Consider the following 13,792-nt stretch of genomic DNA (forward strand, 5'->3'; position numbering starts at 1 on the left):
AAGGCCCTTTTTGCTCTTTGGGGAACAGTGAGAAAAATCAACAGAAATGGTGCGCCGCGGCACGACCTCCACCCCTTAACTCGCGGCAGGGAAAGAGGCAAAGCCTGCTGGGGTGGAAAGCAGACCCGCCTGCTGCTTCCCGCCTCCCTGACGACCCCCCGGGAGCGCCGCGCTGGTGGGCGGGGCCTGCGGGTGGGCGGGGCCGCGGCGCGAGCGCACGCCACAGAAGGGGGCGTGGCCGCTCGGCTCGCGCGCTTGTAGCGTGCGCGCCGGCCTCGCTCCTTCCTGCTCTTCCCAGGGTGATCAGCTGGTCTGCGCTCCCCTGACGTGGGTCGGGGCACGTCACCGCCGAATGGCAGCCTCCAGAAAGGCACCGCGAGTAAGGTGAGGGACTCTGCCGGGGAGCCGGCTTCTGGGCAGTGCGCGATCCCTGGGGCCCGGACGAGCATGTTGCACCCCGGAGGGCAGGAACGAGAGGGGGAGAAGCGGCAGGCGGCCCATCACAGTCTGGAGAGGGCTCCGGCTTGCGGGAGCCCCCTGAGCGGGAGCCCCCTGAGCGGGAGCAGGGGGAGGGGGCCATGCAGCCGGGCAAGTTCCGGTTCGTTTCAGGAGGGCCGCGGGCATCCTCTGGCAGCCCGATCCCGGCCCCCGGATGCGTGTGCCCGCCGAGCTGCCGCGCTCAGCCCGAGGGGCGGTGGCCGTGTCCCACTTCTCTCCCTGGCCTGGCAGGAAGGCCCCCGCTGTTGCAGGAAGTTGGCCCCTCCAGGCGCCTCCGGTTGTCCGGGGAAGTGGGTGAGCCCCTGCCCTCGCCCCTCTTCCCGTGGAATATAATATTCAGATTACAACCTTGACAATACACCAGCAGTTCGCCTTATTGATCTGCCATGGCCAGGAAGATAGGCACCTGCGGGCCCATCCCCACCCACATGGTTTCAGAGGCTGTCTATAAGGGAATACTTTGGCATAATCTCTAGAAAGATCCCACCAGTAACCTGTCCTGGGCTCTCCCTGGGGGTAGGGAGGTGGGAAGGATAATCTCCTGGTCTCAAACACATTTCAGCCTATACTCCCCCCACAACTAGGGTGTACTTATTACAGTAGCTAACAAAGTGGGAGACTGAGAAATGTTTGGAGATCACAAAGGCTGGAAGCCAGAATCCCTGGCGATCCGCATGGGATCAGGGATCCGCATGGGATCAGGGATCTCACCCCGTTGAGATTTGAATGAATATACTTGGCAGCATGGCCAGACTCCCTTGCTGAACACAGACCATGGCTTGTACTTGTGATTGTGAGTGGACAGATTCCAAGCTGACCTTGACCTGGCCTTGGCCTTGCTATGTCAGGTTGGGGATGAGTAGAGAACCAGACCTATCTTGGTGTAAGGATGTGAGGAGGTGTGGCAAACCTAGTGTGGAAGGAGTTGCCCCTATGTTAAGTGCTGGCAATGGGGTTAGGCAAGTGGATAATGATGAATTAGGTCCTAGGCACATGAGTAGCTTTGAGGACCAAGATTAGATTTATAGAATCACAACATTTTGGGGGCAGAAGGGTCTTTTGGCATCAACTGCAGAGCCTCCTTATCCCGCACAGAAGGCAACTGAGAGGCTGAGAAGGGCCATTTGCCCCAGGCCCTTCCCCTAGTGGCAGAATTTAAGTGCTATTCAGTGTAAACATGAGAACTTATTGCAGTTCAGGTAAAATTGACTTAGGTAAAAAGGGGTTGAGCTGGCTTCTAGTGCAACTGAGTCCAGGAGACCAACACTGGCATCAGACTTGGCCTCTTTTTTTGCATCTCTTGGCTCTGATTTCTTAAGGCTTCGTTCTAAGGCAGACTTTCCTTCTGGGAGGTATGACCATTCTGTGCTGACAGCCCCAGCAGAAATAGAGCCCTCTTAACTAATGGTTGGAGCACAAATCCCAGATCTGATTTCCAGTGGGCTGACTTGACCTTATATTTATTCCCGAACCAGTCGTGGCCACAGGGATAGATTGGGTCCCAGAACTTGGTGGGTTAGGGGATGAGATTCATCCCAACTCTGTGGACTGAAAATGGAGACAAGACAGTCTCAGATGGAAACCATTGTGCTTTGACCAAAAGAGGGAGGGATAGATTTGGGGTGGGAAAAGACCACATTTCCCACTACACCCTATAACTTGTTTCAGTCTACCCTTATCTGAACTCCTGAGGTGTGATTGAGCAACGTGGTCCTTGTTTTGCCCTGTCCCGAGTGATAGATGTGTATGTTTCTCATCATGGACCAGGGAAAGGGGGATGATAAGCACAACCCTGCTGGGATTTCTTTAAAAAGAGAGACAGAGAAAGATGTGCCCTTCCCATCTTATGCAAGGATTGAACAGGAAGTTCTCTGCATGCTTCTTACCCCTGACCCACCTCCTGGCACATGGCACATCATGACGTTGAGAAGGTGTAGGCTGAAGAAGTCCTGGAAGGGGGAAGAGCACTGTGCTGGCAGTTGGGAGGCCTGGACTGTAGTTCTAGACTAGCTCTGTCACCAGCTAGCTGTGAGGCTTCCAGCAAGTTGTTTGATCTGTTTCTGTTTCTTTGTCTAGAGGAGGGAGTTGAGTTGGATGGTCCCTAAGGTACATTGTAGGTCTAACATTTAAATGGTAGTCCTGCTTCAACTGAGAGCCTGAGAATGTATCTGTTCAAGTAAGTGAAGGGCGGCTGGATCTTGGATTCTGCAGAGACCAGGGTAGGACTGGAGCGGAACAACTATAATGTTTAGCTGCTTCATGGCCCCTTTGATCTTGATAGGAAGGTAGAGGTAGTGATGCTAAGGGAGAGAGCTTGAATTCAAATTCTCCCATGAGCATCACATGTCAGACCTGATTTCTTGTCTTGGCTTTGCAGCTGAGGTGTATGGCTTGTGGCGTCATCTTTGTTCTCTTGTAAAGTGAATGAATAGAGCTACTTCTGAATAATTTCCCTCCAGCTGTCTTGCCTGTGTCTTAATTAGTCACTGGGACCAGTTAACTCCGAACATATAGAGAAACTGACTTCCTTGGCTTACCATCTTGTCAACAGGTATATGAAGTCAAAGGAAAGCCGGTGACAATGTTACATGGATCTCTGTCCAAAAAAAAGAGGTTTCTTACTTTGTAAATATTACAACAGCTTTCTTAAGATATAATTCATGTACCACACAATTCACCTTTTTAAAACATACATTTCAGTGGCTTTTAGAGTATTTGTTAGAGTTGTACAACCATCACCACCATCAGTTTTCAGAACATCTTTATCCCCCTGCCAAAAGAAACCCTGTACACGTTAGCAGTCACTCCTCATTTCCCCCCAGCTTCACTCTAGCTCTAGGCAATGGCCAGTTACTTTCTGTCTCTATGGATTTGCCTCTTCTGGACATTGCATGTAGATTCATACAATATATGGTTTTCTGTGACTGGCTTTTTTCATTTAGCATAAAATGTTTTCAGAGTTCGCTATATTGTAGCATGTTATCATTACTTGATTCCTTTTTATTGCCAAATAATATTCTATTGTATGGATAGGCCACTTATTTATCCATTCATCAGTTGATGAACATTTGGGATGTTTCTACTTTTTGGATATTATGAATAAGCTATGAACATTTGTATATAAGTTTTTTTTTTTTTTTAAAGATTTTATTTATTTATTTGAGAGAGAGAGAGAATGAGAGACAGAGAGCATGAGAAGGAGGAGGGTCAGAGGGAGAAGCAGACTCCCTGCCAAGCAGGGAGCCCGATGTGGGACTCGATCCCGGGACTCCAGGATCATGACCTGAGCCGAAGGCAGTCGCTTAACCAACTGAGCCACCCATGCGCCCTGTATATAAGTTTTTATGTGGACTTAATGTTTTAAATTTCCCATACCTAGTGGAATTTCTGGGTCATAGGATAATTCTTTATTTAACGTTTTGAGGAACGCTGGATTATTTTCCAAAGTCACTACACCATTTTATATTCCCACCAGCAATGTTTGACGGTTCCACTTTTTTCCACATCCTTACCCATACTTGTTATTGTCTGTTTTTTTTTATTATAACTTTCCTAGTGGATGTGAAATTATATCTCATTGTGGTTTTGATTTGCATTTCCCTAATGGATAAAGATGTTGAAAATCTTTTCATGTGCTCATTGGCCATTTGTTTATCTTCTTTGGAGAAATGTCTATTCAGAAATGTCTATTCAGATGCCCTTGACCATTTTAAAATTGGGTGGTCTTTTTATTGTTGAGTTGTAATAGCTTTTGATATACTCTGGATGTTAGACTCTTACCAGATACGAGTTGCAAACATTTTCTCTCATTTTTTTGTTGTCTTTTCACTTTTTTGATGGTATCCTTTGAAGTACAGAAGTCTATTTTTTTTTTTATTTTTTAAAGATTTTATTTATTTATATGTCAGAGAAATAGAGAGCACAAGCAGGGGGAGTGGCAGGCAGAAGGAGAGGGAGAAGCAGGCTCCCCGCTGAGCCAGGAGCCAGACGTGGGGCTTGATCCCAGGACCCTGGGATCATGACCTGACGCTCAACCATCTGAGCCACCCAGGCGCCCCTCACACTGTCTTGATTACTGTAGTTTTATTAGTTTTGACGTCAGGAAGGATGAATCCTCCAACTTCGTTCTTTTTCAAGATTGATTTGGCTATTCTGGATTGCATTTTCATGTGAATTTTAGGATCTGCTTGTCAATTTCTGCATATACAAGCTAGCTGAAATTTGATAGGGATTGCCTCCAGATTATTTTGGGGAGTACTGCCATTTTAACAATATTGAGTCTTCTAATCAATGAACATGGAATGTCTTTCCATTTATTTAGGTCTTCTTTAATTTCTTTCAACAATGTTTTGTAGTTTTCAGAATACAAGTTTTGCATCTATTTTGTTAAATTTATTCCTAGGTACTTATTCTTTTGATGCTATTGTAAGTGAACTTTTCTTAATTTCATTTTTGGATTGTTCATTTTAAGTATATAGAAAAACAATTTATAGTATATATTGATTTTGTATCCTGCAGTCTTGATGAGCTTGTTGGTTCTAATTTTTTGGTGTAGATTCTTTAAGATTTTCTATACTGAAGATAATGCCCTTTGCAAGTAGAGGTAATTTTACTTCTTTTCTAATCTAGATGCCTTCTATTTCAATTTTTGCCTAATTGCCCTGGATAGAACCTCCAGTACAATGTTGACTGAAGTAGCAAGATTGGACACCTCTGTCTTGTTCTTGATCTTAGGGAGAAAACATTCAGCCTTTTAACATTAAAGATGATGTTAGCTGGGGATTTTTGTAGTATTCTTGATCAGGTTGAGGAATTTCTCTTCTGGTTTACGGAGTTCTTTTATCATGAAGAGGTGTTGGATTTTGTCAAAGTGCCTTTTCTCTGTCTGTTGAGGTGGTCATGTAGTTTTTATTCTTTATTCTATTGATAATTGTGTACTACATTAATTTTTGTATGTTGAACCAATCTTGCATTCCTGGGATAAATCCCATTTGGTGATGGTGTATGATCCTTTTTATATGTTACTGGATTCAGTTTTGCTAGTATTTTCTTGAGGATATTTGCACTTAATTTATAAGAAATATTGATATGTCTTACTTTTTAATGAAAGAATATATGATTCCCTCAGTAAAGAACATCCCATTCTGTCCAACAAAATTAAATTCTCCCTCTGAGAATAGGCCTGGAGTGATTAGTGAAAATGTCTGGTCTTCTGGTTCTCTGTGTGGTAGACTGAGCTAATGCGGGCTCTTCTCCCTCTACTAACACATAAAAATGTGGTAAAATTATAACAGAATTACTTTTAAGTTCATAACTGAATAAAATCCAAACCCTTTGTATAACCTATTACAGGCTCCTTGTTGCCTCTCTGATCTTGTCTGCTAACCACGTATCTCCCCACCTGCCAACACACTGGCTCCTTGCTTTCTCTGATGTATACCAGGCATACTCCTGCCTTAGGGCCTTTGCACTTAAAATTCCCCTTTTCTGGAACGTTCTTTTCTTAGACATTCACATGGCTTGATCCCTCACTTTTTTTTTTAGGACTCTGCCAAAATATCATCTGTTAGCAAAGAGACTAATTTTCATACATAAAGTAGTCTCTACTGAAGATAAGCTCTTAATAAAAGATTACAAAACAAATAAGGAATAACTTACTGAGGGGGAGCCAGCAGACCCAGCAAACTTGAAGATTACTATCCCAAGACCTTCTAATGGGAAGTCTGAAATGAATTTTAAAATAAAGGCCCCAAATAATTAAAACTAAGAGAAGGAATAGAAAACATAGTGAAAGAATGGGACACCGTGAAGAAAGAGCAGGCAGATTTAAAAAGAACCAAAAGAATTTATACATGTGAAAAATACAGTCATTGCAAATAAAATCTTTTTAGACTAGTTAGGAGATTAGACATAGCTGAAGAGAATTCAAGAATTAGAGGTTAGATCTGAGAAGGTTTGCCTACCATGGTGCTGTTTTAGCTGCAAGTTTTATCTGAAACTTTTACTTATTTCGTTATGATACTGGGGTGAGAGTCCTTCTGAGTCACGAAGGAAAATTGCTAAGTCAAGTAGATATACTTGCTAACTAAGCCTTGCCACGTTTCCTATGGTCAAAGTCTGCAATATCCTCTTCTTTCTCTTCTTAAGGGCGAATCATCAGGATTTTCAGCTGAAAAATTTAAGAATAATTGAGCCTAACGAGGTGACACACTCAGGAGACCCAGGTATGGAAAGAGGTAATATTTTGCTTATTAATTAGATGGAATGTCTCAAAAGAATTTTAGGTTCCTGTACCCTAACCCCAAGTTGGGAGAGAATAGAGGGTAAAGGATTAATAATTGCTCATGGCTGGGACTAAGGGGACATGTATCTGGAAATTAAAGACCACTTTATCCTTTAGGTTCTGGGTAGTTGGTTACTCTTTGTATATTTACCACTTTTTTTAGGTAGTAAGTTAGAGAACTGTAATTTTTGTATGTCCTATTTCTGGGGCTTGGGCAGTGGTGGTGGAGGAGATAGGTTATTACTGAAAATGCCCTATTCTAGGGTCTAGGGGTTGCCTGGGTGGCTCAGTCGGTTAAGTTTCCCACTCTTAATTTTGACTCAGGTCATGATCTCAGGCTTGTGAGATCAAGCCCTGCGTCAGACTCCAGGCTTAAGAGTCTCTCTCCCCTTCTCCCCCCTCATGCACACGCTACCCACCCCCCCAAAAGCCCAATTCTAGTTTTTCTCATCTCTAATGTAAACTTTTATTATTACCTTAGAGGTTGGCTTTCAATTTTTGTCATAAGATTTTGAAAAGAGAAAAGTTAAGAGTATATTACTCTGCTGTATAAATTATGCATTCAGGAAAATCTTTTTTGGGAAAATTTCTGGAACCATGCTCTCTTCCCAGAACTGGTTATTTGTATTGTTGGGTTGCCAGAAACCTGAATTCTGAAAAGTGGTATATTACTGTATTTCTATCCCTTGAAAGCTAGTGCTTTTCTGTAGGCCACCCAGGAGAACCAGAGCATTTTCTTTTAGTTGACTAAAAAAATTGATTACCTGAAGTTTATAAATCATGACTGGTCTCTCTTTGGAAGAATAATGCTATAATTGCATGCAATTAGGTGCCTTTTCTTTAAAAATACAGATATCCAACATATTGTGGGCCATATTAGGAGGGAGGAGAGGAAGAAGGAAGAAGGAAGGGGAAAAAAAGTAAGGAAAGGTAAACAGTGATAGAATTATCAAATGTAGAATTTAAAGAGAACTTCTGTTTAGTTTGTATGAAGAAATAGAGGTTCAGGGTACATCAGTTGTCTGAGGTTGCAGATCCAGCTGGAAAGTGGAGTCCACTTGTTTTGAGTCCATTGGTCTTGGGATATTTTAAGAGAGCCTCTGTCATGTCCTCTAGATAATATGGTATAATAGAGCATAGACTTGGGAGTTGGATAGATATTGGGTCCTGGTGCTTGATAATCCAGTTGGCTGGGGCGAGTATTTAACTCTTGTTTCTTTATCTGTAAAATGGGAATACTGAAACCTCCCTTGGGAGGGTTATTTTGAGAATTAACCACTAATGTGTGTAAAGCCCTTGGTCCTCGCTCAGCAGTGAGAGAGAGAACCAAACCACTGTCCCTAAAGCTATTGTTGCTGGAAGAGCAGCCTGGCATCTATGTGTGTGTTAAGATGCTGAAATTGGAGTAAACCAGCCCCTTCTAGGCTTATAACAAGGCACGTTAGAAACCCAGCTGGTGCTGCAGATCCAGATTCAAATAATATTTCTTGAGCTTTTATATGTACCAGATGCTGTGCATGGTGCTTTCACACATGTTTCAAATTGAATTGTCCTGCCCACCCAGTGAGGTAAATACGGTGTGCTTTTCATGCACTTCTAAGCAGTGAAAAGTTTTGTTTATGATAAAGGCTGAAGGTTTCGGAACTTATTTCTGAAAGCAGGCCCACATATGCAAGAGACTTTGAAATGAGTCATTCTCTTTAAAGCATGATTTAAAAATACCTGGCAGCGTATGGGCTAATGTTACATCATGGACTAGGCTTGTTGCTCTTGGCCTCCTACTTCCCTGCACACCCTGATTAGCTCTTGGCTGCTTCTAAATTTCTGAAAGTCATGGAATGTGGAACGAGCAGATGCTGTAATACGACGTCGTCTAATATCCTAGCTCTCTTCTTTCACTGAAGAGTCATTACTGTTGATTATATTGAGTCTGAAGAGATCATGACACGAAGGTGGGACATTCCCCCAGTCATCTTTGAGTGAGTATACGTAGGTTTAGGTGGCGGGCTAGATACCTGGATTCAGGAATGAGGATGACATGCCCCTGTCTTAAGGAGAAGCAGTATATATACCTGTTGCACTATTTATCACTTTGCTTTCATGGCTAGTTAATTGTGTATCTAACTCTATGCATTAAACACACATAACATTTCCTATGTGCCAGGCACTGTTTCTAAGTGCTTTGCATATGGTAACCCATTTGATCCTTGTAAGACTCATCTGTCTCTTGGCTGCTGCTTGTAATTGTATCAGCTTTGTCCCCTCCTCAGCTAGCTGCTCACCCAGTCGGTCACTTTCACGGCCTCTTGTGCTTGTGGCTACAGCTGCCTCAGCCATCTTTGGGCGTTGTCGCCACGTTGGTGGAAGCTCTCTCCACGGCCACAGCCCATTGCTTTGGCCATTGCCCATCACTGTCTTCTTCACCTTTGCTGTTGCTGCTGCTGCCGCTTACCACGTCCTAACTGCAGGTTGTGGTATTGCGAGTTCTTTCTTTGTGTCTGATATGGGCGACAGAGAAGTGGCTGCCTCTGACCCAGGGGGCCAACCAAATGTGAAGGGCATGGAGGAGGAGGGAGCAGGGGCAGTGGTGATGGCAGGCGGCATTGTTTAGGAAAGTGTGAAATGCCACTGTTTAGAGTAAGGCCAGTCAAGAGGAAGAAGGTGATGGTGAGGCAGGAGACGATGATGAAGGCCAGAATGTGGTGGTGAGGCGGCAGGTTCTGGTGCCCAGGAGCCAGAGGATGCCTTTGACCAGTTCCATTTCACCTTTGATGGTTTTCAGCTTGTAATTGAGGATTTTGTGCTTGCCATTGGTTCTGTTGACTTCATTGATGAAGTCAGTGACTGATAATGTTGATACATACTATAGTCAGTGCTGTAAACACCCAGTCAGTGCCATCGAATTCCTTACGTCAGAATGTGCCCAGATAGAAGCCAAATTCTATAAGGAAATTAATGATCTTGACAGAAAATACATTGGCTTCTATCATATATTTGCTTTTTAAGATTCCACATGCCCAGGCTGTACTCCAGACTAATTAAATTAGAAGTCCCCCAGGTAGTTCTATTTTGTAATCAGGGTTGAAATACTGCTCCAGAGGAAGTCTACATTTTGGCTTGACTCTTTTTTTTAAACTTATTTTTTATTTGTTTATTTATTTTATTTTATTTTATTATGTTATGTTAATCACCATGCATTACATCATTAGTTTTTGATGTAGTGTTCCGTGATTCATTGTTTGTGTATAACACCCAGTGCTCCATGCAGTACGTGCCCTCTTTAATACTGTTAACTTGCTTAGAAATTTGGTTTGAAACCCCTGGAAATGTCCTAAAAAAGTTTCAGATGCTGGCAAGCTTACGAGATCACAATGGGCTTTATTCTGAACCTAGTTGGAGGTGTTGACATATAAACTTAGGTTGGATAAGATAATTGTGATCTCTCTTTCTTAGATGAGAAATTATAGGTTCAGTAGATTAGACAAAAGGAGAGGATGCTCCTCTGTAAAGTATTCAGAAGCAGCTATAATGCAAGGAACATGGGCATGTTTGAATTGTGACTAAGACCCTTTCCCATGACTCTGTCTTTTAAGTACGTCTGTCCTTTGGAGACTCTGAGATGGAGTTCTGAGGCTGGTGGTTGAAGCTACCCTTGCAAATTAAGAATGGGGCACTTTTTCAGTGAGTCCCAAGATCAGTATGGTACCTCATAGGGGAATCTGTGGGAGGTAACCATCATGACTGAGACTTCTGTAGCCCCAGATGCTGGTAATGATGGAGAAGAAGCAGATGAAAATGTTGAAGAGAAAGAAACTTAAAAAGATCCATACCTAGCAGAGTTCAAGCTACAGTGAGTCAGGGTGTCAATCCTTGAAGATAACTGGTAGTGTAATGGCCCCAGTGTAACTCTGTGTTACTTACAGCACTGTATGTTAGCATGCTTTTGATTAAGTAAAGTATTTTTATTTGTTTAAAAAAATGAGTTGGCAAAATCTGAATGCTGGTGAGGAAGTGGAGCAATAGGACCTGTCATTCATTAATGGTAGGAATGCAGAATGGTGCAGCCACTTTGGAAGACAGTTTGGCAGTTCCTTACAAAACTAAATATATTCTTACCTTATGATCCAGTGGTCATGCTCCTTGGTATTTACCCAAAGGAGTTGAAAACTTACGTCCACACAAAAACCTGCACATGGATGTTTATAGCAGCTTCATACATAATGGCCAAAACTTGGAAGTAACCAAGAAGACCTTCAGTAAATGAATGTATAAATAAACTGTGGTATACCCAGACAATGGACTATTATTCATCACTAAAAAGAAATGAGCTCTCAAGCCATGAAAAGCCACAAAAGAACCTTAAATACATATTGCTTAGTGAAAGAAGCCAATCTGAAAAGGCTGTGTACTTCTGTGATTCCAGCTGTTGGACTTTCTGGAAAAGGCAAAACTATGAAGACAGTAACAAAATTAGTCATTTTCAGGTGTTGGGGACAGTGAGAGGAGGGATAAATAGACTGAGCAGAGAGGATTTTTAGGGCAATGAAAACTATTAAGCTATTTCGTATGATACTATATATTGGATACATGACATTTTGCGATTGTCAGAACCTATGGAATGTGCCACACCAAGAGTGAATCCTAATATGAACTGTGGATTTAGGGGGATAATAACGTGTCAGTGTAGGTTCATCAGTAATAACAAATACACCACTCTGGCGAGGGATCTTTTTTAAATAATTTATTTTATTTTTTTTCAAGTTTTTATTTAAACTCCAGTTAGTTAACATATAATGTGATATTAGTTTCAGGTGTACAATGCTCATCACAGTAAGTGCACTCCTTAATCCCCATCCCGCATCCCCTCACCCACTTCCCCTCTGGTAACCATCAGTTCTCTGTAGTTACCAGTCTGTTTCTTCGTTTTCCTTTCCTTCCCCACCCTACCCATGTTCGTTTGTTTTGTTTCTTAAATTCCACATATGAGTGAAATCATATGGTATTTGTCTTTCTCTGACTGACTTATTTCACTTAGCGTAATGCTCTCTAGCTCCATAGGTGGGGGTCTTGATTGTGGGGGAGGCTGTGCGTGTGTTGGGAAAAGGGAGGTATATGGGCACTCTCTGTATTTTCTGCTCAATTTTGCTGTGAATCTGTAACTCTTTTAAAAAAATAAAATCTGTTTAAAAAATGAGCTGGAAAAAGTCATTATTCTACCTGAATTCTAATAGTATAGTTTTGTGCTACTGTATGGGATATAGGAAAATATGTATGGTCACTGTTTTATAATTGGCTTTTTGTGAAGTGTTTTGTTATACACCCATGGGACTATAGCTAGAGATAGTCCTTACGTATTCATTTATCTGTAGTTACCATACAGTATGATTTATCAGAACTGTTCGCTGATATCAATATTTTTTGGAGAAAAGGTTTTTTGAAGAACCAACAAAAATGATTTGAAGGTCAGCTTGCATCATCTGTGCCTTTATCACATAGAAAGTCTTCTGTACTCACTAGGAGGCAATGCTCTTGTTGAGTACATAGAAATTAGTAAAAGTTTAAGAATTTCTAGTAAGACTACATTTATCATTTTCTTTTTAATGATTTTCATATTTCTGTTTCTATTTTGTATTTTCTGGAGCTGGTGACTCTATCCCCAAAAAGTCTAGCTTTATTGGGATAGACTCCTAGGGACCCCTGTGACTTTTTCAGGGCTCAGTCCGAAAACCCTGGATCTACTCTGCTCCCACCATATTTTAGAGTGGTGAACACAGACCACCACTAAGGCCCCGATCCCCTTCTCCTTGAGGTTGCACGCCCTCAGTTGATAGTAGGTATTCACCAGAGCACATGACTTTGACTTTGATTTTTAGTGGATTGACCTTTCTACTCCTAATCAGTGGTTGGCTATTTAACAAAAATGTAAAACACACCTCTTTTAATGCAGTCAAACTTAAGCAGTAAGACACCAGAAAAAGAAAATAAAAATCATTCCAAGGTGCCTGGGTGGCTCAGTCGGTTAAGCGTCTGCCTTCTGCTCAGGTCATGATCCCGGGGTCCTGGAATTGAGCCTCACATTGGGCTCCCTGTTCAGCGGGGAGTCTGTTTCTCCCTCTCCTCCGATCCACACTTGGGTGACTGGCCTTCTAGAAACTTCTCTGTGCATATGCACATACAGAATTTTAAATAAGAATAATCTATATATCTTCTTTTGTAATTTTTTTTTTAAGATTTTATTTATTTGAGAGAGAGAGACAGAGATAACGAGAGAGAACAGAGCAGGGAGGAGATTTATCTTTGTTTATAGTAAAAAAAAAAAGTGGGGGGGAATACGTAATTGGGTAAATGAACTTTAATGGATGCAGTAGTACACTACAAAACAATTTATAGGTGATCTCTAGGGCTCCCTTTGAACTAGTCATTGAGTTGCATGGGGCAGGCTGGTTTTGGAACTAACTCTCCTGTTGTTGCAGACGGCGGAATGGCTCCAAAGATCACCTCCGAGCTGCTTCGGCAGCTGAGACAAGCCATGAGGAACACCGAGTATGTGGCAGAACCAATCCAGGCCTACATCATCCCATCGGGAGATGCTCACCAGGTACTGAGTGGAGCTGGGCCGGTGATGGATCTCATCAGCCTTTCATCTGTTTTCATTCTTTTCCCCCATCTCCAGTGTGATGTATGTGTTTTCATTCTTTTCCCCCATCTCCAGTGTGTCTGTAGGATTCTAGTTGTCAGTCCACAACTAAGCATGTCCTCCAGGGCTTGGCGCAGGGACCTGTGACTAATAGGGTCTTACCGAACGTGTGTTGATTTGTCCCTGGCTTCCTTATTTCTGGGGAATATAGCCAGCTTTCAGTAACTTGTGGAAGCATTAATGGACAACTGAAGGAGCAGAGGTCTGGGCCTTTGTGTTGCTGACACACTTTACCCCATCTCTTCTGCCACACCCTGTCCTTACAAGAATTGTCTGTCCAGCCTCCCTTCTTCCCATCCAGACTGTCCCATCCC

The 13,792-nt window shown here is 42.6% G+C and overlaps 1 protein-coding gene across 2 annotated transcripts in view; it reads left to right on the forward strand.

Annotated features, from left to right (window-relative positions):
* The first annotated feature begins 250 nt into the window (after window positions 1-250).
* The window catches only part of XPNPEP1 (X-prolyl aminopeptidase 1), a 49,719-nt gene continuing 36,177 nt past the window's right edge, over window positions 251-13,792 (forward strand). Inside the window, exons 1-3 of one of the 2 annotated variants that reach the window (XM_036070036.2) lie at window positions 251-384; window positions 6,646-6,734; window positions 13,255-13,379. In XM_036070036.2, the coding sequence (XP_035925929.2) occupies window positions 353-384; window positions 6,646-6,734; window positions 13,255-13,379 (246 nt within the window). In that variant the 5' untranslated portion in view covers window positions 251-352. The remainder of the gene's footprint in view (window positions 385-6,645; window positions 6,735-13,254; window positions 13,380-13,792) is intronic. The other variant, XM_036070037.2, reaches the window with a different exon arrangement.

Source organism: Halichoerus grypus, chromosome 7 (genome assembly GCF_964656455.1).
Source record: "Halichoerus grypus chromosome 7, mHalGry1.hap1.1, whole genome shotgun sequence".
Taxonomy (NCBI): Eukaryota; Metazoa; Chordata; class Mammalia; order Carnivora; family Phocidae; genus Halichoerus; species Halichoerus grypus.